Source organism: Manis pentadactyla, chromosome 3 (genome assembly GCF_030020395.1).
Source record: "Manis pentadactyla isolate mManPen7 chromosome 3, mManPen7.hap1, whole genome shotgun sequence".
Classification (NCBI taxonomy): domain Eukaryota; kingdom Metazoa; phylum Chordata; class Mammalia; order Pholidota; family Manidae; genus Manis; species Manis pentadactyla.
In genome coordinates, this window is record NC_080021.1 from 194,536,607 (window position 1) to 194,564,375 (window position 27,769).

Below are 27,769 nucleotides of genomic sequence, written 5' to 3' on the forward strand. Positions count from 1 at the left end.
CACCGACACTTGCTTCTCTCTCGAGGGCCCTACACGCTCACTTTCTCCACACAAACTTGTGGAACTGCACGCAACTGCGCCTGGAGATGACATGACGGGCTCAGAAGGGCGACACGGGCATATCTCAGCATCCAGCTGCTCCTAACGTGACCTCTGACGTGCGCGCTAAGAACGTTCAGGGCCACACGGAGGAACCGAACGGGCGGGGCTGACGCCAAACGCGCCTGGCGCCGGGCCTCCAGCGGCCTGGGCAGTCGGGCCGCGCCTCCCGGCACCGCAGGCGGAGCTGACCCTGCCGAGTCCCGCCCCGAGCCTGCGTCCGCCAGCAGTCCAGCCGGGGAGCCATTAAAAGAAGGATCTAAGAAAGAATTCCGGCTGGCTGCCCTTCTCAGCGCTCCAAGCCGCGCCATGCTCGCCCTGCGAAACACGTTGACCAGAAGTCTAGCCGCGCGGACGCCGACGCCTCAGGTACTGCCCGCCGGCGGGAAGGGGCGGGGCGGGCGTCTGCAGGGAGCGCGCGGCGCACCCAGACCTGCGAGTGCTGCGCGTGCGCCCACCAGGCTTGCGGGATTCCCCGAATTCCTTGTTACTGAGCGAGTCCCGGAGCCCCGGACGCGCGTGGGCACGAGGGGCGTAGACCCGCCTGCCAGCGTCGCCTCCCCGCCAGCTCGCCGGCTGCCCTTTTCTGGCCCAGTTTCCGCGTGGCCCTGAAGCTCCGCCTGCTGCGTTTTCGCCGGCCGCCACCGTTGTGCTCGCGGCGTTGTGGTCCGCGGCCGGCGCTGGTCGGGCCGCCCTTATTGGTTTGTGCTTGGACAAGCCACTTGCTCCTTCTAGACTGAAGGTGGAACATGAAAATGGTCAGCCAGCAGTTGGCAAAAGAACCGGCCTGCCCCTTTGTGACGAAACACCCAGCTTCCGAGCGTATTGCAGAGAACCTTGGAGAAGAGCCCTCGGGGGCGGGTGGTGGAGCACCTGCCCAGCTGCCCGCCGTCTCGTGCCGCCGGTGCCCAGGCCGGACAGGGTCAGGAACCTCGTAGCGCACAGAATACTCATCATAGACATGATGGAATGAGCTCTAGATTTTAATTAAGACTTAAACACAATTAAGTAAAACGCATACACTATTGTGTTTTGTAAACAAAATATATGTCAGAGCAAGAAGCTTACTGCTTTCCTTTGACATACCAGGCAGTCAATATAAGCCCCAAATTTATCCATAGTTTGTAGATACCAAAACTATTTTAAAAGATTGTTTTGGTGTAATCAGCTTCAGGAACTGTGCACATGCTAACCAAAGTTATATAAGATGGATTTGTAAACTAGAATGCCATGTGTGTCTCTGTACACATATGTGTGTGTATATATAGAAACATATGCATACACAGAGGATAATATCGAAGGCATTTCCCACTGAAAGTTCAGTTTACTCAGAGAACCAAATTAGAAATTTACATGGCACATGGCAATTACAAAAGGAACTAATGGTTTTTAAGGTATTTCCATCAACCTGATGTAATTAAGTGGATTAAATGCCCTTAGACTACATCTGTAGTTAAAATGAATAATAATTCAGACAATTCTGACTCACTTTTTAAAAAAGGTTTCTCCTTTTTCTAGCATTTACACATTCTATCACTATATTACAATGCAATTAGGTCATAGTTACCTATTACATTACTTACATTCCTATCCTGTTTTTGACCAGTAGTCTACTTCATTGGATTTAATAAATACTTTGACCTGACCAGCAATTTCCATTGTTTTAAGAACCTAAGAAAAAAATGAGTTTTCTGCTAGTAAACATATTTATATTTTGCTAGCCAGAATACCTATATATTTTATAAAATTGTTTTAAATGCTTAACTCTAACACATATACTATGGACTAAATATGGAATGTTGGCTAAATAAAGAATCACAACTATTTTTAAAATTTATTAGGATTCTAAATGTAGTTCTTGGGTAAAAAAATTGTACCAGTGGCTTTTCATGAGCAGCTTCTCATGTAAAAGTGACCAAACATAGATAGACTCCTGATAGGAAATAGTAGCTATTTGTTTAAAATGCTTTATAAACTTCACTCTCAACAAATGTCTATAGAGGACAACAGAAGTACAAACAGATTATGAATCCACTGAGTGCCCCTTATTTCCAGACTCAGATATGGTTGTAAAATATTATAAACCCTGCCTTCCCAAAGCATTTAAATATGCCTTATCTTTCTTTAGGTATACTCATTTTTTGCTACAGGATCCAGACAATACGATGGAACATTCTATGAATTCCGTACTTATTATCTTAAGCCCTCAAAGATGAATGAGTTCCTGGAAAATGTGAAGAAAAACATTCATCTTCGGACAGCTCACTCTGAATTGGTTGGATACTGGAGTGTAGAATTTGGAGGCAGAATGAATAAAGTGTTTCATATTTGGAAGTATGGTATGAGTCATCAGCTTTAGTATTCAGTACAAATTTTCATTCTGTTAGATGTTACATGAGACTTAGTTCTTGGATCTATATTACCATAAATACACACAAGTAAAACTTTTCAAAAGCAGTACCAAAAAATAAAATGATTACTTCTCCCAGTGGATACACCTGTAAGAGCCCATTGCTTGGAACCATTATATTATTTTGAGAATGTGGTACTGGGAAAATGTGGCATCTCAAATTTGAAGTCATAGAATTGTGAACTAGACTTTCTCAAAAGAAGTTAAGAATAACTTACTGTAAAGATGGTTTATGAAAAATTTAAAGCAGTGATGGCAAGAACCCAAGAGGGTTAAGATTTTAAAAGGAAAGTAGAATTATTTTTTTCTTAAATGAAGTTTAGAACCAGATATCAGTGTTTTAGCAAAAATCATTTAGGGGCTTTAGGCAACTGGAAGTTGATAGGCAATGACAGCTAACTTTGAAGCCCTCACTCATCTGTAAGATTTAATAATTCTATTATGTTTCATGACTTGCTTTATTCCTGTACCTCAAAGTTTCAAGGAATTCACTGCCATCATACTGGTCTAGGAAAGTAAGGGAAAAGAAGTTAGGAGTTCCTCCCATACTGAAGCTGACTGCTCATGGTTCAGTAGAGGAAGGGGAATGGTTACCAGAATTCCCAGAATGTTTGTTACTCTATACAGTCAAATCTTTCTGAAGTCCTTATCAGGACTTAATGATACCCAAAGAACTGGAATAATGCCGTTTAGTGTTTGGTCATCAATGTCCAAAGTTAATTAGTCATGAGCTACTTTAATATGAAAAGAGCTCATTCTATACCTAACAGGGCCATAGTTTAGGAGTTTTCCCTATTGTAAACACAATTTATGGTTTAATGCACTACCAGCTGAATCTTGTCCCATTAAAAAATTACTAGTAAGGTCCTAATATAAGCTCTAAGTTAGATGTTATTCCTTTTCTGCAGCATAAACTATAGAAAACTCTTGCCATTAGTCTTAATGAGGCTGAATAGTAAACAGAGTACTAGACCCATATGTTAGTAAACGTATATAAAACCTGTTTGAGTAGCAAACAGAAGAGACACAAATATTGGCTAAAGAAAATGAGTGACAATAGGTAAGAGTATCAGCATTATTTCTTTGGAAACTGTTGAAAGAAGAGGCTAAAAAAGTGCATCTTAATTTACGTTAAGTTTAATTCAGGGTCTGCCTTGACCTGACCATCCACCACCACCACCACTGAAGAAAAAATAGTCTTTCTCTGAGTTGGCAATATAATTTAAATGCTGCAACTCAACTAATAAGAATAGTTAACTAATAATTGAGTACTAAATAGGTGCCAAACACTGTTTTAAGCTCCTCTCATGTACTAATTTATTTAATCCTCACAACAACCCTGGAGGTAGATCCTGTATCATTATCCCCATTCCAGAGTAAGAAATAGGCACAGAAAGATTCAGTAAGTTACACAACTGCTTACTAAGTGGTACAGCCTATAAAGCCCACTCCATGACATTACACTTAGTTGTTTACACTTCTAGTCTCCTTTCAAACCATGAGAAACTTGGGGACATGTCACCTTTATTTATTTTGGGATCCCCAGTGATACAACACAGAGTATCCTTTGTGGCCCCAGTGAACATGCTGAATTGAATGCAACCCAGGAAAAGTGATTTTTAGTTGAAAATTTTTATTTTTTTTACTCATTTTCTTCCCATAGATAATTTTACTCATCGAGCTGAAGTTCGGAAAGCCTTGGCCAAAGATAAGGAATGGCAAGAACAATTTCTCATTCCAAATTTGCCTCTCATAGATGAACAAGAGAGTGAGATTACTTATCTGGTGCCATGGTGCAAATTAGAGAAGCCTCAAAAAGAAGGTAAGTCTTTTCCTCTTAGTCACTTTGAATTTTGATGGAGAAAATACTGATTTTAAGCAACAAAAACTAAAGTTCCACAGGAAAAAAATCAAATAATCCTTTGTTTAATAGGAACATATATTGTTGAGATGAAAATAAATTGGAGCTTTTAGCTTATTCTTTGAAAAATGAGCATTAAATAATGAAGTATTTTTCCAAGTTGATCTCTTCCTAATTCTTAAAGGTTACCTGTATTATAGAAAAGTAGACATGGTAAGTAAAGGTCGAGAAGTTGGGCCTTGGGAACAGTGTACATATGTGTAGGTAGTAGGTAAGAGATAGTGTGTAATATTTTGCCATATTTTAAAATACTATAAACTTTTAAATATAAAAGCATTTTTCCACAAATTACAATTCATCTTAAATCTTAAGTACACATCTGCTTATAAAATACTTTTGGGGGAATGAATAACTGAAACTGAGCAGCTGAATTAATGTAGTCTAACTTTTGTGTCTTCCTCTTATTTCTCAATTTGAAAATAATTTGTAAAGATTTGTCTTTGCTTATTTCACTTCTTGCTGACATAAAGAAATTATTACCTCAATCCAGTTTTAAACAAAGGTCAGATTAGAGAGACTATAAACTAGTTTAAGTTTTATGTTATTTTCCCCATTACTCCCAACTTTGTAGTGCGTTTTAGAATATAAGAGGTTTGAGAAGTCAAGATCCTTACCCACTAAGATCCCCCTCAGCTTCAGCACTAAATGAACCAAACAGTGTCAAATCTTGGTTTTCTTCCTTTATGTTACTCATAATTCTTCAATAACTTTTGCATGGTTTTCCTTTACTTCTCAAATCTACTTGTCTCCTAGTTTCTTTCTCTCCACCAACCCTATTCTTCCATCCAGAAAGTAAAATGCTTCTCAAGTATTTGCCTGGATATTTAGGAATAATAATATATCTCCTTTCAGGTATTTTTTTTCCCTCAAAAACTCTGAGACTGTCACTTCAGGTCCATTGTTTGCTTGCTCTTTCCGTTAGAAATAGAATCCCATAGTGGGAAATTCTATAAAGAAAAAGTAGTCGAAATTGGAGAGAATAATGAAACTGTAAGAGATTAGAAAATGGTTCCTTATTCATTTCTTTTATAAAGATGTAGACCCAGGCATTTTAAAAGTCCTATTCCATTATAAATTCTGTTTTATTGACAGATTTTACAGATTAAAAATACTTTAGATAATACTTTACCTACAGCTTCCAGTGTTTTTCTGTGTTCTGTATAAGCTTAACAACTGACCCTTAAACTAGGACAAGGGTTTCTAAACAAAAGAAAAACAATACAAATTATTAATAAATATGTCTCCACAAACATATGTACATATATGATCCACCAAATCTGTATATGAAGATTAGGCTTCCACTGGAACCAAACGAAGCATGATTAGAAATTGCCTGAATGTATTCTATAAAATAACTATTTTTCTCCTTTCTCTAGGAGTCTATGAACTAGCTACTTTTCAGATGAAACCTGGTGGGCCAGCTCTGTGGGGTGACTCATTTAAACGGGCAGTTCGAATTCATGTCAGTCGAGGCTACACAAAACTAGTTGGAGTGTTCCATGCAGAATATGGGTTACTCAACAGAGGTACAGTTGTACATATCTTCTGTGAAACTGCGAAGTATACTGGTGACATTTAATAAATTCCTTCTGTCTCTTCTTATTATGGAGTATATATTACTTTTTATTGCTAAATTTTTATTTTGCTCTAATATGAAGAGTTGAGCAAACTTGTTTTGCATCTAATTTGTTTAAATGTTAACACCTTATGAAGCCTTTTCAAATAATGAACTGCACTTGTCCCTGATACATCAAAATGATAAAGTTTTTAAAACTGGAAGGAGCCTCAAGGAATCTATTCCTTTCAACACCGTTTTTTTCCACTGAATGCACTTTTATAATTTTTTTTCTGTTGTCTTTTTTTCCAGTTTTATTGAGATATAATTGATATATAACATTCTAAGTTTAAGGTATACAATATACAATCTAATGATTTGATATTTGATTCTTTATAATCCTGCTTTTATTTTAAATAAAATAAAATGTATTAGGAAGTCAGAAAACCTGGTCTACTAGACTGTGTCTTTAGCTTTGTTACTTTACTTCCTCTCTCCAGACTTCTGTTTCTTCATCTGTAAAACCAGTTTGATTATAAATTTCTCTGCCAAATCGCTAAGTCCTCTGAAATCTTATCATTAACATACTTACTTTTAACTTTCTGGTAGTCACTATTTTGATTTAAACAATGAGATTTAATGTTTCTGATTAATTTTTTTGTGTTTCTTATTTGTAGTAATGCCATAGTTTTTAGACTCTATTTCTGGTTTATTTCTTCAGTTCACGTTCTTTGGTGGAATGAGAGTGCAGAGAGTCGTGCAGCTGGGAGACATCAGTCCCATGAGGATCCCAGAGTTGTGGCAGCTGGTAAGCTATTTCACTAAGCACAAATTATTCTGAGAACAAATTTGACTTAGTCAAAAACCTTATATGCCTTCTTATGAAATGTTTTTTCCAGTTCGGGAAAGTGTTAACTTCCTTGAGTGTCAGCAGAATATGCTTCTGATTCCTACCTCATTTTCGCCGTTGAAATAGTTTTCCATGGAAATATGGAGCCTTTCGTTAACTGTCAAGAGATGTGTCTGCTAACACAATGCTTAAATTCTCCCAAGAGATTTTCATTTTTATATGGAGGTGGTAAGTTAATTTTCTATGTCCCTTGCATTTTTAAAGCCACCTCCAGCATCACTACCACTTCAGGAAACAGTTCTATTCATTTCCCCCTTGGCATTTCAGTATCTCTTAAACATTAAAAATAGTTGTTGTTAAATATTGTAACAACTTTGTATGGTGATAGCTGGTAGCTAGAATTATCATGTATATAAATGTTGAATCACTGTGTTGTACACCTGAAACTAATGTAATACTGTGTGTCAACTACCCTTCAATAAAAAATAAAAAATAAAAAATAAAAAATAGTTGTTGTTACTACAAGATCTTGCTTTTTATTTCTTTCAGAATATCTCTTGTTCTCTATTTTAACAACCCTCTTCTTTTACAGCATTTTCTTATATTCAAATGATATTTCCATGCCTATGATAATATTTTTAATTATATAATCAACCTCTCTTCATGTCTTTTTCTGAGATTTTAAAAGTTTTTATCCAGTAAAATTTATTTTGTACTACCCAATGGGATTCATAAAAATATTAAACATATTTCACTATTATGGAAAAGTACAATATTATCTGTGTCATGTTTATTAATTATGGTTTTCATACTAACAATCACATATGTGGAAACAATGTGCTTAGGACCTGGTATTAAAATTTGTAGAGGTCTCATCAGCTTACACACTAAAATGTCTTCATTCACAGTTAAATTTACTAATTTTTACTTCATTGTAGATCACTAACAGAGATACTTGGGACATCTGTTTTAATAAGGTATTTATGGTTTTGGAGATGTTTGCCCTAATAAAAGTCTACATATACATTCTGATTCTTTTTATTATTTTGTGTTTTAATCCTCTTCTCTGGAGTTGCTATGTTGCTATAGGTAATGAGACAGTAATAAATGTGCTGTCTTGATTGTAAATATTAAGATACCTCATGTAAATGGCACACTAATAACCCTACAAGGAGATTTTCTTCAGTACTGTCACAGATACACTAGGATTTTCCTACAAACAATCTTTATTTTAGTTGAGTACCTCAGCCTTCTTAAACTAGATTTGGTATTTCAAAGCTCTTCTGGTAGACTGTAATTATAGCTATATTATTTTATGTTTCTAACATATATTGCAAATACAGCATATTAAATTATGAGAATTAGCTATCTGAGGGAAAATTGAAAAACAGGAAGCAGATTCACCTCTCATTTATCTGGAATTCAAAGGACAGATTAGTTTCCTAAGAAGGCAAAGAACATCTCCTCTGACTGTCAGAGAAGTTAGAAGCATTGGTTTTGAGTTCTGACTAAGAGTCTTCTACCTCACTGTTCCTCTGAAACGTTGTCACTTAGGAAATTAGGTGGTAGTGGTATTAAATGGAGTCAGTGTGGACAGATTTTCTCTCTGATGTGAGATCAGCTCTGTACTTAATGCCATCGTTGGTGCAATGAAAGTAGACAACTGCTTCTGCCTTTTCCCTTTTCATTTATCCATAGAATGGCTAAAACACTTTCAGAAGAGCCAGGAGCTCGTTCATCCGATCCACAGCCCTGATGGCACGTATAAAGCAGCGGCAGACAGGTGCCCTTACCATGTCCCAGACAAAAGTGGAGAGCCAGAAGACAATGAGCTTCACTCTGCTGATGAGCTGCAGGTGCTTTGCCTTGCTGACCCGCTCCTGGATCAGGAACACAACAAAGCTGGCTGGAATTAAGAAGATGACAAAGAAGACACACATAAACACAAGGATGTCCACTAACATGCTCTTCCTGGAAGGAGAAAGTCAGTGAGGATCTGAGGGATAATTGACAGAGCTGAGGTCACAATCAAGGAAGACATATGCAGACACACAAACACACACTAATTTCTCATGACTAGTCCAGGGGAAAACATGTCAAAGACAAGGTGCCCTCCTGAAGCTCATACTCGAATACTTTCAAAAGATGACTGGCTGAAATAAAGTGAAATGCCACTGGGAAGTGTCCTAGTCAAAGTTCCCTTGGTTCCACTGCTTTTTGAAAAAGTTAAAATTTGAATTTCAGTAAGAGTGGTCAGTGGAGAGGTCCTGCCTTCAGACTGCCTCCAGTACACATCCACGGTGTTCTTCATCACAGCTGCTGTCCTTGAACTGGCTGTGCCTCTTTTATCTTTCTAGCCAGGAAAACTGAACCCATCTCTATCAGCACTGGGCTCTCATATAAGCTTCTCACCTCTCTTCATTGTCTTACTCACTGATCTCCTGACGCACCTTCACCCTCCCAACCAAAACACTTAGAAGCTTATGAGCATTCACTGACTTATTTACACAGTGACTTAAAAAGGGATTTCGAAGGAAATTTTCATAAAAATGTGCAACTTTAAAAGAAAATATGCATTATTATAAAAGGTGAATATGTCATCTTTTCAGGTTGGTAAAGTGAAGAGCTAATAAAACTGCAAATTATACATAATGGCAGCCCATTACTTCACTTAGGTAGGAGTTGGTGGAAGGGAGGAAAAGGGAAGGTATTCGACCAGAAAGTATAAAGTGCTATTAAACTAAATATTAATGTTCTATAGCAGTAAAAAATAAATAGATCTATAAAGATTTGCTTTGCAAAATGTTAGAAGACCTTCCAAATGTTTGTTCCTTGATGTTCTGATTAGGTTATTATATGAGCATTTTTAAGATAAAAACTGATTCAAAGGGCAAAAGGTAGTCACTATGTGGCACCAAGTACATCAGAGAGTAACCAGATGAGTTACAGGGAGCCAGCCAAGGAGAGTCTAAAGTGGTACTCAACATGCTTTCCTTTCCTTGAATTGCTTCCTGAAAACATCCTCAGTGAGGGCTGGGTGCCCATGTCCTTAGGAGCATCATTACTGTGAGTACATGAGAGGCAGCCCCTTAAGTAGTTCAAAAACTGGGAATTCGGAAGTGAAAAAGTGTTTCAAATTAAAAACTTTATTAAATACTTTTTGTGTGCTGGGCTCTTAAAAGAAATGAACAAAATGCAGACTCATCCACAAGGAGTTAAGACCCTGGCAGAATATTTAATATCAGGATGGCAAACAATATTCCGTAATAGAGATACCAATATGAATAAAGTGTTTGTCTACATATATATATGTAAAAACACATACATATATGCACATTTACATATGAATTTTAATAAGTAAAACATTAAGGATCATTTCAAAAGTACTTTAACAATTATCCACTAAGCAATAGACAAGCAGAATTTTCTAGGAAAGGGCAGGGAGATTTTACTGGCTGAATAAGCATAGATAACTAGAAAATACAAACAATAATGGGCAGGTTTCAAACACAAGCCCATGTTCTACAGCCATGGGCAATACCGTGTGAGCCTGGAAAAGAATATCAGCCATATATATATGTACAAATACATATATATTTCTGTGATTTTTTTTAAAAACTTCCCCATATCTTTTATATTACTGACATGCGGCCTCCATCTAAGGGTCTTTAAATCCTACAGAATCATGTATGTTCAAGTATCACAGTATTATTAAAAGGTTTGAAATCATTGGCATACTGTGTTAAGATCAGTCTGTGGGGGGATAATACAGTAGGGAACCTACTGTAGTAATTCTGAGGAAAAGTGTTAGCCTAGGCCAGAGTGACAGTTGTGGAGAAGGTAAGAAAGAGGAAAATTCTGGATATATTGAGAGGGTACAGCCAAAAGGATTTCCTGAAGGATTGGGTAATGGTGATAGAGGAAGAAGAGCCTCATAGATGACGTCAATGTTTTTGGACTGAAAAGTGGGAAGGATAGACTTGTATCTCACTGAAAAAGGAAAGGCTGTGATTGGAGTGGATCTATGGGAGAATACCAGGTGGTGTGTGCATTTTGGACATGTTAGATTTGAATTGTCTATTAAATATGACAACAATACCAAAGAATATACAAGTTTTGTGTTTAGAGAAGTCTGAGCTAGGGATATGAATTTGTGAGACATCAGCATATGAATATTTCAAATCAGGAGACTGAATAAGATCACTAAGGCAATGAGTATAGTAATAAAAGTGAAGCATTGCCGATTGAGCATATCAGCAACTCAGTATTGCAGATCGTTATCTGTCACCAAGCAGGGGTAACAGACGATACTGCATCTCTTCTTTCTCTGTGTCTCAGTGTAGATCTGGGCACACAACTGTCTACTCCATACACACAGCTGCCAATCTATATCAGATTATCATGTTAGTAGCTACATAATTATTCATATGAATTTAAAATGTATATCTTAATCATTCCTCTATTCATGATTGTCTCTAATCAATATGCCTGTTAACACTAATGACAAAATAAACATCTTCCTATGTGTGAATATTTTCCCTTCTTTTTTTGATTATATCTTAGAATAAATTCCCAAGAGTGGGCTTACTTCATCAAAAGCAATGAACAATTTTATGGCTCTCAACAGAAAAATGTTATAGTTCTTGATATATATACCCAAATTACTTTCCAAAGGGGTTATACCAATTTACATGATTCAGCTCTATTAAAATAGGTAATATAACTAAATGAAGCTGCAATGCTAATTCAACCAAAATTGAATTGTCTGGGGAAGGAGCTAAGATGGCAGAGTGAGTAGTTCAGTGGAAATCTCCTCTCAAAACCATATATATTTTTGAAAATACAACAAATACAACAATTCCTAAAACAGAGACCAGTGGATACAGTACAACAAACAGGCTACATCTACATCTGCAAGAACTCAGCATATCACGAAGGGGGTAAGATACAAGCTGTGGCCCGGTGGGACCCAAGCGCTCCACTCACCCCAGCTCCCTGGCGGGAGGAAAGGAATTGCGGCTGGGAGGGAGTGAAAGCCTGGGACTGCTAAACAACCAGCTCTAGTAATCCGCACTGGTAGTGTAGGCACACAGTGCATGGTGTGCTGAATATTAGAGAAACGGAGTAGCAAAATCTGCGAGCAGGTCCCCAAAACCGGCTCCCCTGGGACAAAAGAAAAGCGGGTGCTTTTTAAAGTCTTAAAGGGACAGGGACCTCATAGATGGATGGAATTGTCCCGGCACACTCAGCCCAGCAGCTGGGAATCCTGGGGACCTCGCGGTGACCTAACACGCCAGGCAGCAGCACAGCTCTGTAGCTCCTCACGGCAATAAGCAGCCTGCCAGTCGTTCGCCTGACCAGCACACTGGTCCAGTAGCCTGAGAGCACCTGCACGCAGCGGCGACAGAGCGGCCACGCCCCCAGCAGCTGCCCAGAATCTACTCCCAGTGCACAGATGCCCGGGCCAGACCCAAAGGCCACCACCAGCATGCAGCTATCCAGCGCAGGCAGAAGAAACCAGGACAAGGTGTGAAAGAATGCCGCTCTCGCAGGAGAGCAAACCTGGCACACCTGCCACTCCCTGCAGGGCTCTGTGCTAACCTGACGGCGGCCCCACCCACAGCAACTTAGAGGATTAATATGGAGGCTATTCCAGGAGTGTGGGTAAATGACAAAGGCAGCGGAGAAGGGCAAGGTGACAAGCAAATAGGAAAGGACTTTGTTCTCCCACCTAACACACACACACTACCTGCCTACAGCTACCTCTATCATCATAAAAAGGCAAAACAATCTGGTCCAGTCCAGAAAAACCCAGACAACACCTGAGAGAGGGCCAGGGGAGATAGATTTAACCAATCTCCCTGATAAAGAATTCAAAATAAAGGGCATAACCATGCTGATGGACCTGCAGAGAAGTATGCAAGAGCTAAAGAAGCAAGTAGAGAGGGAGAATACAGAAATAAAACAATCTCTGGAAGAACTTAAGAGCAGACTGCATGAGGTACAAGAGGCCATTAATGGAATAGAAATCAGAGAACAGGAATACAGAGAAGCTGAAGAAGAGAGAGATAAAAGGATCTTCAGGAATGAAAAAATATTAAGAGAACTGTGTGACCAATTCAAACGGAACAATATAACCATTATAGGGATACCAGCAGAAGAAGAGAGAGAAAAGGGGATAGAAAGTGTCTTTGAAGAAATACTTGCTAAAAACTTCCCCAAACTGGGGGAGGAAATAGTCTCTCAGACCATGGAGACCCACAGAACTCCCAACATAAGGAATCAAAGGAGGACAACACCAAGACATATAATAACTAAAATGGCAAAGATCAAAGACAAGGACAGAGTATTAAAGGCAGCTAGAGGGAGAAAAAACATCACCTACAAACGAAAACCCATCAGGCTATCATCAGACTTCTCAACAGAAACCTTACAGGCCAGAAGAGAATGGAATGATATATTTAATGCAATGAAACAGAAGGGCCTTGAACCAAGAATACTGTATCCAGTACAATTATAATTTAAATATGAAGGAGGGATTAAACAATTCCCAGACAAACAAAAGTTGAGGGAATTTGCCTCCCACAAACCACCTCTAAAGGGTATTGAAGAGGGACTGTTCTAGATGGAAGCACTCCTAAGGCTAAATAGATGTCACCAGAAAAAATAAAATCACAGCAAAGAAAGCAGACCAACCAAATACTAAATAAAGGCAAAAAATAAAATCAACTACTCACAAAAGCAGTCAAAGTAAACACAAAAGAGTACAGAACAAAACACCTAACATAAAAAGTATGGAGGAGGAGGAAAAAGAAGGGAGAGAAATAAAGAATCGTTAGACTGTGTTTATAATAGCTTAACAAGAGAGTTAAGTTAGAAGGCTAGATAGTAGAGAAGCTAACCTTGAACATTTGGTAACGAAGAATTTAAAGCCTGCAATGGCAATAAGTACATATCTTTCAATGATCACCCTACATGTAAATGGCCTGAATGCACCAATCAAAAGACACATAGTAGCAGAATGGATAAAAAAGCAAGACCCACCTATATGCTGCTTACAAGAGACTCGGCGAGCCAACATGGCGGCTTGAGTAGGACAGTGGGAATCTCCTCCCAAAAACATATATATTTTTGAAAATACAGCAAATACAACTAATCCTAAAAGAGAGACCAGAAGACACAGGACAACAGCCAGACCACAACTACACCAGCGAGAACCTAGCGCCTGGTGAAAGGGGTAAGATACAAGCCCCGACCCAGCGGGACCCGAGTACACCTCCCCCCAGCTCCCGGCGGGAGAAGAATAGGCAGAGCGGGAGGGAGATGGAGCCCAGGACTGCTGAACACCCAGCCCCAGCCATCCGGACCAGAGCGCAGACACAGCGTGTGCATGGGGTCCTGGATACTAGGGAAATAGGGCAGCAAGACCTCTGAGTGGGTGCCGAAGCTGATGCCCCTGTGACAAAGAAAAGTGGGGACTTTTTGAAAGTCTTAAAGGGACAGGGATTTAACAGCTGGATGGAAACAGCATAGGACACAGCCCAGTGGCTGGAAATTACAGGGAAAACAGGTGCACTAATCCCCTGGGCAACAGCTCCAAGACCCCTCACGGAGGGAAACAGCCAAACAGCCCCCCGCCCCCGTCCAACATCCCTCCGGGCACTGCAAAAGCAGAGAAACGGCCTAACGCAAAACACACCCACAGAAAGGCAAAAAGGAAAATTCTTACACTTCAGCCAGGAAAGACACAAAGACCCAGCCTACGCGCAATGACACAACAAAAGCCACTAGGGGTCGCAGTTGTCCCAGTAAAGAAAGGCCAGCAGCAAGTGAAAGGTTTGACCCTACAAGCTGAGAGTCAATAGCACCTGTCAACATGAAAAGGCAAAAAAATATGATCCAGACAAGACTAACCCAGACAGCTTCAGCATCTGCTACATCTTCCTCTGAGAAGGAACATGGGGAGATAGATTTAGCCAGTCTTCCTGAAAAAGAATTCAAAACAAAAGTCATAACCATGCTGATGGACTTGCAGGGAAATATGCAAGAACTAAGGAAGGAGAATACAGAAATAAAACAAGCTCTGGAAGGACTTCAAAACAGAATGGACGAGATGCAAGAGACCATTAATGGACTATAAAACAGAGAACAGGAATGCAGAGAAGCTGAGGCAGAGAGAGATAAAAGGATCTCCAGTAATGAAAGAATTTTAAGAGAGCTGAGTGACCAATCAAAAAGGAATAATATACGCATTATAGGCATTTCAGAAGAAGAGACAGAAAAAAGGATAGAAAGTGTCTTTGAAGAAATAATTGCCTAAAACTTCCCCAAATTAGGGGAAGAAATGGCGTCTCAGACCACAGAGGTACACAGAACTCCCAGGACAAGGGATCCAAGGAGGGCAACACCAAGACACATAATAATTAAAATGGCAAAGATCAAAGACAAGGACAAAGTATTAAAGGGAGCCAGAGAGAAAATAAAAGGTTATCTACAAAGGAAAACCCATCAGGCTATCATCAGACTTCTCAACAGAAACCCTACAGGTCAGAAGAGAATGGCATGATATACTTAATGAAATGAAACAGAAGGGCCTTGAACCAAGACTACTGTATCCAGTACGAATACCATTTAAATATGAAGGAGGGATTAAACAATTCCCAGATAAGCAAAAGTTGAGGGAATTTGCCTCCCACAAACCACCTCTACAGGGTATATTAGAGGGACTTCTCTAGATGGGAGCACTCCTAAAAAGAGCACAGAACAAAACACCCAACATATGAAGAAGTGAGGAGGAATAAGAAGGGAGAGAAATAAAGAATCATCAGACCGCGTTTATAATAGCTCAACAAGTGAGTTAAGTTAGACAATAAGATAGTAAAGAAGCTAACCCTGAACCTTTGGTAACCACAAACTTAAAGCCTGCAATGGCAATAAACTCATACCTTTCAATAATCACCCTAAATGTAAATGGACTGAATGCACTAAACAAAAGACACAGAGTAATAGAATGGATAAAAAAGCAAGGTCCATCCATATGCTGCTTACAAGAGACTCACCTCAAACCCAAAGACATGCACAGACTTAAACTCAAGGGATGGAAAAAGATATTTCATGCAAACAACAGAGAGAAGAAAGCAGGTGTTGCAATTCTGGTATCAGACAAAAAAGACGTCAAAATAAAGAAAGTAACAAAAGACAAAGAAGGACATTACATAATGATAAAGGGCTCAGTCCATCAAGAGGATTTAAAAATTATAAATATATATGCACCCAATACAGGAGCACCAACATATGTCAAACAACTAATAACAGAACTAAAGGAGGAAATAGAATGCAATGCATTCATTCTAGGAGACTTCAACACACCACTCACTGCAAAGGACAGATCCACCAGACAGAAAATAAGTAAGGACACGGAGGCACTGAACAACACACTAGAACAGATGGACCTAATAGACATCTACAGAACTCTACATCCAAAAGCAACAGGATACACATTCTTCTCAAGTGCACATGGAACATTCTCCAGAATAGACCACATACTAGGACACAAAAAGAGCCTCAGTAAATTCCAAAAGATTGAAATCCTACCAACCAACTTTTCAGACCACAAAGGCATAAAACTAGAAATAAACTGTACAAAGAAAGCAAAAAGGCTCACAAACACATGGAGGCTTAACAACATGCTCCTAATAATCAATGGATCAATGACCAAATCAAAATGGAGAGCCAGCAATATATGGAAATAAATGACAACAACAACACTAAGCCCCAACTTCAGTGCGACAGAGCAAAAGCAGTCTTAAGAGGAAAGTATATAGCAATCCAAGCATATTTAAAAAAGGAAGAGCAATCCCAAATGAATGGTCTAATGTCACAATTATCGAAATTGGAAAAAGAAGAACAGATGAGACCTAAGGTCAACAGAAGGAGGGACATAATAAAGATCAGAGAAGAAATAAATAAAATTGAGAAGAATAAAACAATAGCAAAAATCAATGAAACCAAGAGCTGGTTTTTCGAGAAAATGAACAAAATAGATAAGCCTCTAGCCAGAGAAGAAAAGAGAGTCAACACAAATCAACAGTATCAGAAACGAGAAAGGAAAAATCACGATGGACCCCACAGAAATACAAAGAATTATTAGTGAGTACTATGAAAACCTATATGCTAACAAGCTGGGAAACCTAGGAGAAATGGACAACTTCCTAGAAAAATACAACCTTCCAAGATTGACCCAGAAAGAAACAGAAAATCGAAACAGACCAATTACCAGCAACGAAATTGAAGTGATAATCAAAAAACTACCAAAGAACAAAACCCCGGGCCAGATGGATTCACCTCGGAATTTTATTAGAAAAAAAGGGAAGACATAATACCCATTCTCCTTAAAGTTTTCCAAAAAATAGAAGAGGAGGGGATTCTCCCAAACTCATTCTATGAAGCTAACATCACCCTAATACCAAAACCAGGCAAAGACACCACCAAAAAAGAAAACTACAGACCAATATACCTGATGAAGGTAGATGCAAAAATACTCAAGAAAATATTAGCAAACCGAATTCAAAAATACATCAGAAGGATCGTACATCATGACCAAGTGTGATTCATCCCAGGGATGCAAGGACGGCACAACATTCAAAAGTCCACCAACATCATCTACCACATCAACAAAAAGAAAGACAAAAACCACATGATCATCTGCATAGATGCTGAAAAAGCATTTGACAAAGTTCCACATCCATTCATGATAAAAACTCTCAGCAAAATGGGAATAGAGGGCAAGTACCTCAACATAATAAAGGCCATCTATGATAAACCCACAGCCAACATTATACTGAACAGCGAGAAGCTGAAAGCTCTTCCTCTGAGATCGGGAACTTGACAGGGATGCCCACTCTCCCCACTGTTATTTAACACACTACTGGAGGTCCTAGCCACGGCACTCAGACAAAACAAAAAAATACAAGGAATCCAGATTGGTAAAGAAGAAGTTAAACTGTCACTATTTGCAGATGACATGATACTGTACATAAAAAACCCTAAAGACTCCACCCCAAAACTACTAGAAATGATATCGGAATACAGGAAAGTTGCAGGATACAAAATCAACACACAGAAATCTGTGGCTTTCCTATACACTAACAATGAACCAACAGAAAGAGAAATCAGGAAAACAACTCCACTCACAATTGCATCAAAAAAAATAAAATACCTAGGAATAAACCTAACCAAAGAAGTGAAAGACTTATACGCTAAAAACTACAAGTCACTCTTAAGAGAAAATAAAGGGGACACTAACAGATGAAATCGCATCCCATGCTCGTGGCTAGGAAGAATTAATATCGTCAAAATGGCTATACTGCCCAAAGCAATATACAGATTTGATGCAATCCCTATGAAACTACCAGCAACATTCTTTAATGAACTGGAAAAAATAATTGAAAAATTCATATGGAACCACCAAAGACCCCGAATAGCCAAAGCAATCCTGAGAAAGAAGAATAAAGTGGGGGGGAATCTCACTCCCCAACTTCAAGCTCTATTATAAAGCCATAGTAATCAAGACAATTTGGTACTGGCACAAGAACAGAGCCACAGACCAATGGAACAGACTAGAGAATCCAGACATTAACCCAGACATATTATTTGATAAAGGAGCCATGGACATACAATGGGGAAATGACAATCTCTTCAACAGATGGTGCTGGCAAAACTGGACAGCTACATGTAGGAGAATGAAATTGGACCATTGTCTAACCCCATATACAAAAGTAAACTCAAAATGAATCAAAGACCTGAATGTAAGTCATGAAACCATTAAACACTTGGAAAAAAACATAGGCAAAAACCTCTTAGACATAAACATGAGTGACCTCTTCTTGAACATATCTCCCTGGGCAAGGAAAACAACAGCAAAAATGAACAAGTGGGACTATATTAATCTGAAACGTTTCTGTACAGCAAAAGACACGATCAATAGAACAAAAATGTACCCTACAGTATGGGAGAATATATTTGAAAATGACACATCCGATAAAGGCTTGACATCCAGAATATATAAAGAGATCACATGCCTTAACAAACAAAAAACAAATAACCCAATTAAAAAATGGGCAGAGGAACCGAACAGATGGTTCTCCAAAAAAGAAATACAGATGGCCAACAGACACATGAAAAGATGCTCCACATCGCTAATTATCAGAGAAATGCAAATTAAAACTACAATGAGGTACCACCTCACACCAGTAAGGATGGCCGCTATCCAAAAGACAACAACAAATGTTGGCAAGGCTGTGGAGAAAGGGGAACCCTCCTACACTGCTGGTGGGAATGTAAATTAGTTCAACCATTCTGGAAAGCAGTATGGAGGTACATCAAAATGCTCAAAACAGACATACCATTTGACCCAGGAATTGCACTCCTAGGAATTTACCCTAAGAATGCAGCAATCAAGTTTGAGAAAGACCAATGCTCCCCTATGTTTATCGCAGCACTATTTACAATAGCCAAGAATTGGAAGCAACCTAAATGTCCATCGATAGATGAATGGATAAAGAAGATGTGGTACATATACACAATGGAATACTACTCAGCCTTAAGAAAAGGGCAAATCCTACCATTTGCAGCAACATGGATGGAGCTGGAGGGTATTATGCTCAGTGAAACAAGCCAAGCGGAGAAAGATAAATACCAAATGATTTCACTTATCTGTGGAGTATAAGAACAAAGGAAAAACTGAAGGAACAAAACAGCAGCAGAATCACAGAACTCAAGAATGGACTAACAGGTACCAAAGGGAAAGGGACTGGGGAGGTTGGGTGGGTAGGGAGGGATAAGGGGGTTGGAGAGAAAGGGGGGTATTAAGATTAGCATGCATGGGGGGTGGGAGAAAGGGGAGGGCTCTACAACACAGAGAAGACAAGTAGTGATTCTACAACATTTTGCTACGCTGATGGACAGTGACTGTAAAGGGGTATATAGGGGGGACCTGGTATAGGGATGAGCCTAGTAAACAAAGTGTTCATCATATAAGTGTAGATTAATGATTTAACAAATGCAGTTCCTGTGTGGTGACCTCCAAGGAGTTCTACACAATGATATAAAGGGCATATAAAAGTGTAGGCAAAGGTCTGTTTGTGTTTATACAGAGGATCAAAGCCTAATTTGGCTACCCCGAAAATGAACTAAGATATGATATGAAAAAGAACTTCCAACATCAGCACTCTCGGGAAGACTCATGCCAGAAGATGATCATAAAAAAAACCCCAACAAAGATCCACGCACTGCTGCAGGTGTAGATGCACTCATCCCACCAGTTCCTGGACTTGCCATGGGAATGAAGAAGGAGATATCTAAGCTGGCCTGTGCATACAGTAAAACAACAAATTTGACTGGATCTATACTGTTGGAACTCAACCAAGAATTAGGAGAAGTGCAAATTGTAGCACTCCGAAATCTTACAAACTACAGACTATTTACTGTTAAAAGAACATATGGGTTGTGAACAGTCCCCAGGAATGGGCTGTTTTAATTTGTCTGAAATCTCTCAGACTGTTCAAGTTCAGTTGGACAATATCCACCATATCATAGATAAGTTTTCACAAATGCCTAAGGTGCCTAACTGGTTTTCTTGGTTTCACTGGAGATGGCTGGTAATTACAGGTATGCTTTGGTTATGTAACTGTACTCCTATTATGTTAATGTGTGTGTGCAATTTAATTAGTAGCTTAAAACCTGTACATGCTGTAGTTACTCTACAAGAAGATATGTCAAAGAAATAATCAATCTTCCCCAGTTTTCTTCTGCCTGCTACTTCTATAGCTTTTCTTCTTCCTTCCTAATTACAACCCTTAAATAGAATTTGTGCCACATATCGAATTTACCAAGTATCATAATTCTTCCAAGTGGTAAAGATACCTCAAGACAAATGCTGGGCATAGAAGCCACAGAGCATAAATACGCAAAGAAGTAAAAAGCTAACCTTTTCAAACCATAAGGCTTCTCTCTCACTTACCAACTTTACATTTCCCTATGGCCCCGGAAGATGACTGGTTAGCCAGAGATGGGTAAGATTCCTCAAGGGAGGAACAACCTAAGACAGGCACAGTCGCAGGGGTGTCATCAGGTGAGAAATTGGGGATCAACAGAGGTGAGGCTTAGAACCTCACCCCCCCTGTTCTGAGAGAAATCTTCTGCATATGTGGATATTTTATTGCCCGTGTCTAGCTTGGATTAACACATAGTCTACAGGCACACACCTGATCATCTACATTTGCTCTCTTACAACACTAAACTATGTTTTCTACCTTTATCTTGTATCTACCTACCACTTCAGCATTTTATTAAAATAATAATAATAAAGAGAGAAATGTGGTATCCACATATAAATCAAGTATAAAAATCAAATGAATATTCATATTTGAACTGACTGTTTATAGTTCATAATGCATGAGCTAAACCGAAAGCTTCTGTGATGACTGCCCTTGTACTGTTCACCATGTAACTTATTCACTATGTAAGAATTTGTACTCCATGTAAGAACTTGTTCGTTAGGCTTCAGAAGATTGGAGACTGATGAAAATTAGGCTTGGGGTGGATTAATGATTGTGCATTGAGCATTGACCCCCCTGTATAGAATTTTATTGTTCTTAACAACCACTTGATCAATAAATATGAGAGGGGCCCTCACAAAAAAAATAGACATACACACTTCTAATTGTAAAATAAATAAGTAACCGGGATGTAATGTATAGCGTAAGGAATATAGTCAAAATATTGTAACAACTTGGTATGGTGATAGCTGGTACCTAGAATTATCATGTATATAAATGTTGAATCACTGTGTTGTACACCTGAAACTAATGTAATACTGTGTGTCAACTACCCTTCAATAAAAAATAGTTATCTAAAAAAAAAAAAAAAGAGAGAGACTCACCTCAAAACCAAAGACATACACAGACTAAAAGTCAAGGGACAGAAAAAGATGTTTCATGAAAACAATAGGGAGAAAAAAGCAGGGGTACCAGTACTAGAATCAGACAAAATAGACTTCAAAACAAAGAAAGTAAAAAGAGATAAAAAGGGACATTAGAAAATGATAACGGGGTCAGTACAAAAAGAGGATATAACCATTATAAATATATATGCACCCAATACAGGAGCACCACCATATATGAAACAAATACTAAGAGAATTAGAGGAGGAAATAGAATGCAATGCATTTGTTCTAGGAGACTTCAACACACCACTCACTCTGAAGGACATACCCAACAGAAAGAAAATAAGTAAGGACACTGATGCACTGAACAAAACACACTAGGACAGATAGACTTAAGAGACATCTACAGAAATTTACACCCTAAAGCAACAGGATACACATTATTCTCAAGTGCACATGGAACATTTTCCAGGATAGACCACATACTACACCTCAAAAAGAGCCTCAGTATATTCAAAAAGATGGAAATTCTACCAACCAACTTCTCAGACCACAAAGGTATAAAACTAGAAATAAATTGTACAAAGAAATCAAAAAAGCTCACAAACACATGGAGGCTTAACAACATGCTCCTAAATAATCAATGGATTAATGACCAAATTAAAACAGAGATCAAGCGATATATAGAGACAAATGACAACAACAACACAAAGCCCCAACTTCTGTGGGACGCAGTGAAGGCAGTTCTAAGAAGAGAGTATATAGCAATCCAGGCCTATTTAAAGAAGGAAGAACAATCCCAAATGAATAGTCAAAATTCACAATAATTGAAAATGGAAAAAGAACAAATGAGGCCCAAAGTCAGCAGAAGGAGGGACATAATAAAGATCAGAGAAAAAATAAATAAAATTGAGAAGAATATAAGAATAGGAAAAAATCAATAAAACCAAGAGGTTGTTCTTTGAAATAATAAATAAAATATGTAGGCCCCTAGCCAGACTTAGTAAGAGAAAAAGAGAGTCTACACACACCAACAGAATCAGAAATGAGAAAGGAAGAATCACGAAGGAACCCACAGAAATACAAAAAATTATTAGAGAATACTATGAAAATCGATATCCTAGCAAGCTGCAAAACCTAGAAGAAATGGACAACTTCCTAAAAAAATACAACCTTCCAAGACTGATCAAAGAAGAAACAGAAAATCTAAACAATTACCAGCATAGAAATTAAATTGGTAATCAAAAAACTACCCAAGAGTGCAGAGCCAAGATGGCAGCATGAGTAGAGCAGCGGAAATCTCTTCCCCAAATCACATACATTTTTGAAAATACAACAAAGGCAACTCTTCCTGAAAGAGAGACCAGAAGACACAGGACAACAGCCAGACTACATCCACACCTGCGAGAACCCATCGCCTCGTGAAGGGGGTAAGATACAAGCCATGGCACAGCGGGACCTGAGCGCCCCTCACCCCAACTCCCATCGGGAGGAGAGGAGTCAGAGCGGGGAGGGAGAGGGAGCCGAGGACTGCTAAAAACTCAGCCTTACCCATCCGTATGACAGTGCAGACACACAGTGTGTGTGGGGGGGGGTGCTGGAAACTAGAGAAACAGGACAGTAAGACCTGTGAGCAGGTTCCCGCAGCCGGCGCCCCTGGCACAAAGAAAAGCGAGTGCTTTTTGAAAGTCTTAAAGGGACAGGGACCCCACAGCTGGATGGAAGCGTCCCGGGACACTTAGCCCAGCAGCTGGGAATCCCGGGGAATTCTGGGTACCCTAGCCACTTGGGCAGCAGGGCAGCTCAGAGGCCCCTCACAGAGATAAATAGCCTCCCGACCATTTCCCCTCCGATGTGACTCCGCCATATCGGAGCAGCAGCCCAAGGCAGGCCAAGCCCACAGCAACTGCGGAGCTAAACTCCATAACAGCCGGGCAAGAATCAGAAGCCCCATTTGTGCACAGCTGCCCAGCATAAGCTGCTAGAAGACGCTGTTCTCCCAGGAGAGGAAGGCCACAAACCAACAAGAACGGACATTCTCCCAGCCATCATTTGTGCCAGCTCGACAAACTATCTCTATTGCCATAAAAAGGCAGAAGAATTTGATACAGACCAAAATCACAACCCCTGAGAAGGAAATAGACATAACCAGTCTTCTTGAGAAAGAATTCAAAGTAAAAATCATAAACATGCTGACGGAGCTGCAGAAAAATATACAAGAGCTAAGGGATGACATCCGGAGGGAGATTACAGAAGTGAAACAATCTCTGGAAGGATTTATAAGCAGAATAGATAAGATGCAAGAGGCCATTGATGGAATAGAAACCAGAGAACAAGAACACATAGAAGCTGATGCAGAGAGAGATAAAAGGATCTCCAGGAATGAAACAATATTAAGAGAACTGTGTGACCAATCTAAAAGGAACAATATCTGCCTTATAGGGGTACCAGAGGAAGAAGAGAGAGAAAAAGGAATAGAAAGTGTCTTCTAAGAAATAATTGCTGAGAACTTCCCCAAACTGGGGGAGGAAATAGTTGTTCAGACTATGGAAGTACAAAGAACTCCCAACAGAAGGGACCCAAAGAGGAGAACACCAAGACGCATAATAATTAAAATGGCAAAGATCAAGGACAAGGACAGAGTATTAAAGGCAGCCAGAGAGAGAGAAAAAAGGTCACCTACAAAGGAAAACCCATCAGGCTATCATCAGACTTCTCAACAGAAACCCTACAGGCCAGAAGAGAATGGCATGATATATTTAATGCAATGAAACAGAAGGGCGTTGAACCAAGGATACTGTATCCAGCACGATAATCATTTAAATATGAAGGAGGGATTAAACAATTTCCAGACAAGCAAAAGTTGAGGGAATTTGCCTCCCACAAACCACCTCTACAGGGTATATTAGAGGGACTTCTCTAGATGGGAGCACTCCTAAAAAGAGCACAGAACAAAACACCCAACATATGAAGAATGGAGGAGGAGGAATAAGAAGGGAGAGAAATAATCATCACACTGCATTTATAATAGCTCAATAAGTGAGTTAAGTTAGACAGTAAGGTAGTAAAGAAGCTAACATTGAACCTTTGGGTACCACAAATCTAAAGCCTGCAATGGCAATAAGTACATATCTTTCAATAAATAATCACCCTAAATGTAAATGGACTGAATGCACCAATCAAAAGACACAGAGTAATAGAATGGATAAAAAAGCAAGACCCATCTATAGGCTGCTTACAAGAGACTCACCTCAAACACAAAGACATGAACAGATTAAAAGTCAAGGGACAGTAAAAGATATTTCATGCAAACAATAGGGAGAAAGAAGCAGGCGTTGCAACACTAGTATCAGACAAAATAGACTTCAAAACAAAGAAAGTAACAAGAGATAAAGAAGGACACTACATAATGATAAAGGGCTCAGTCCAACAAGAGGATATAACCATTATAAACATATATGCACCCAATACAGTAGCACCAATACATGTGAAACAAATACTAACAGAATTAAAGGAGGAAATAGAATGCAATGCATTCATTTTGGGAGACTTTAACACACCACTCACTCCAAAGGACAGATCCACCAGATAGAAAACAAGTAAGGACACAGAGGCACTAAACAACACACGAGAACAGATGGACCTAATAGACATCTATAGAACTCTACATCCAAAAGCAACAGGATACACATTCTTCTCAAGTGCACATGGAAAAATCTCCAGAATAGACCACGTACTAGGCCACAAAAAGAGCATCAGTGAATTCCAAAAGATTGAAATCCTATGAACCAACTTTTCAGACCACAAAGGCATGCTAATGGAGCTATAAAAAATACTCAAGAGCTAAGGGACGAATTCAGGAGGGAGATAACCAAAATGAAACAAAAAATGGAGGGATTTAAAAGCAGATGAGGTGAGGTGGAGGAGACAGTCAGTGGCATAGAAATCACAGAACAGGAATACAGAGAAGCTAAGGCAGACAGAAAGAAATGATCTCTAGGAATGAAAAAATAATAAGAACAACTCTCTGCCAAATCCAAACAGAACAATATTTGCATTATATGGGTATGGAAGAAGAGAGAGAGAGAGAGAGAAAGGAAGAGAAAGTCTCTTTGAGGAAATGATTGCTGAAAACATCCCCAATCTGGGGAAGGAAATAGTTTCTCAGGCCATGGAAGTCCACATATCTCATAAAGAGACCCAAGGAGGACAACACCAAGACATATAATAATTAAGATGGCAAATATCAAAGATAAGGACAGAGTGTTAAAAGAAGCCAGGGAAAGAAAAAAAATTAATCTACAATGGAAAACCCATCAGACTTCTCAGGAGAAATCTTACAGGCGAGAAGGGAATGGCATGATATATTCAAAGCAATGAAACAGAAGGGCCTCAAACCAAGAATACTCTACCCAGCAAGATTATCATTTACATTTGAAGGAGGAATTAAACAATTCCCATGAAAGTAAAGGAGCGACACACAGCAGCAATTCACCGGAGAATTCCGCTTTATTGGGAAAAGGTGCAGGGTTATATAGGAAGGGGCATGGGGTGATTGTGGTGTTACTTCTATGGGGCAGGTGACTATTGGCTAGGTGCTGGGATTGGGAGTGGGGAGAGAGGTGATTGGGCTTCAGGTGGCGCCGTCGGGAACTGAGGACCTGGAAGAGAAGCCAGAAGTTCACCATCTTACTGGTGGGGGCCCTTCATTCCCCCCTTTCTCCTCTATGGGGTTGTGGACATTGCTTTCTCTCTGACTGCTTCCTGCTGAACGGGGGTGGAGAAGGGAGTGAGGGCTTGAGGATTGGGAGGAAAGGGTTGATAGGACTCCCCACAGTAAGGACGAGTAGATGTGGACTTCTTCAGGTTGGAAATCAATGAAGCTTCCTTGTAACCATAGGTCGAGGACTTGTTGATTCCAATGGTGCCAGGAGGATACAGGTGCCAGAAGCCAGGCGTCTGCGGCCATTGTTTCCAGGAACAGTTTCGAGTGGAGAGTGGGGTCCATCTCAGCGTTTGGTGAGGAGGTTACGTGAGGGTGAGGGATCTTCTGTGGCCAGAAGCTGATAGTTTCTGAGTAAAAGCTGGTTGAAAGTTTGATTAGAGATTTTTCTGACTTGGGATTTGATGAACTTCATTATACAGGATAAGAAGAGACAGGCGAGAAGAATGATTATTATGGGGCCTGCAATGGGCCAGAGCCAGTTAAGGAGGGGGTTTGTTAGTATTGAAGAGAATGGGTTGGAATTGGAAGCAGAGTGGAGGGATTTGTTGATGTAATAGCAGCACTCTTCTCGAAGGAAGACGCAGGTGCCGCCCTTTTCGGCTGTAAGCAGATCTAAGGCCCGCCAATTTTGAAGGGTGACTTTAGCTAGCAAAGTGACCTGTCTTTGGAGAGAGGCCAGGGAATCGGCAGTGGATGTCAGGGCTCTTTCAAGTTTGTCGTTGAGATTTCTAATTGCCCATAGAGAGTGACTCAAGGCTCTTCTCGAAAACCCTGCACCAATGGCTGAGGTGGTCAAAGAGATACCGACCATGATGGGAAGGAAAGCAGCCCTTTTTGTGCACGAGGGCAAGGGAGGTTGGAGCTCAAGGAATTCTGCCATGTTGTAAAGTGTAAGCTGTGGGATTAGGGTGACGAGAATGCAGGGTATATCGGAGTTGGGAGGCAGTGAGTTGAAAAGACTGCCATTGCACTAAAAGAAGTGTCCCGTTTGAGTGAAAGTCTTAGAGCCAGAGGTAGGGGTGTAGATAGAGAGGCAGTGAAGTGCGCTGGAGGGAGCTGGAGCTGGGCTTACACAGTGGTGGATGGTGAGATTATCTGCGTATTTTGGTTCCCATAGGGGTATGTCTGCCAGGGGGCAGAGGGGTTGTCCTTCTGCATGGAAGGAGTAGTTGGAAATATTAAGGGGCACGGCGGCCAGCAATGGGCGCTGTAGTGATGCGCACAAGAAACAATTGGCGGTGTTGAGGGTGTGGTTGAGAAAGAT

The 27,769-nt window shown here is 39.8% G+C and overlaps 1 protein-coding gene across 1 annotated transcript; it reads left to right on the forward strand.

Annotated features, from left to right (window-relative positions):
- Window positions 1-264: 264 nt before the first annotated feature.
- LOC118921494 (protein NipSnap homolog 3A) lies at window positions 265-7,269 on the forward strand. Its single transcript, XM_036903279.2, has 6 exons — window positions 265-468; window positions 2,228-2,438; window positions 4,173-4,331; window positions 5,807-5,956; window positions 6,707-6,793; window positions 6,885-7,269. The coding sequence occupies exons 1-6, from the start codon at window positions 409-411 to the stop codon at window positions 6,959-6,961; spliced, it is 744 nt and encodes a 247-aa protein (XP_036759174.1). The 5' UTR covers window positions 265-408; the 3' UTR covers window positions 6,962-7,269.
- The last annotated feature ends 20,500 nt before the right edge of the window (window positions 7,270-27,769 follow it).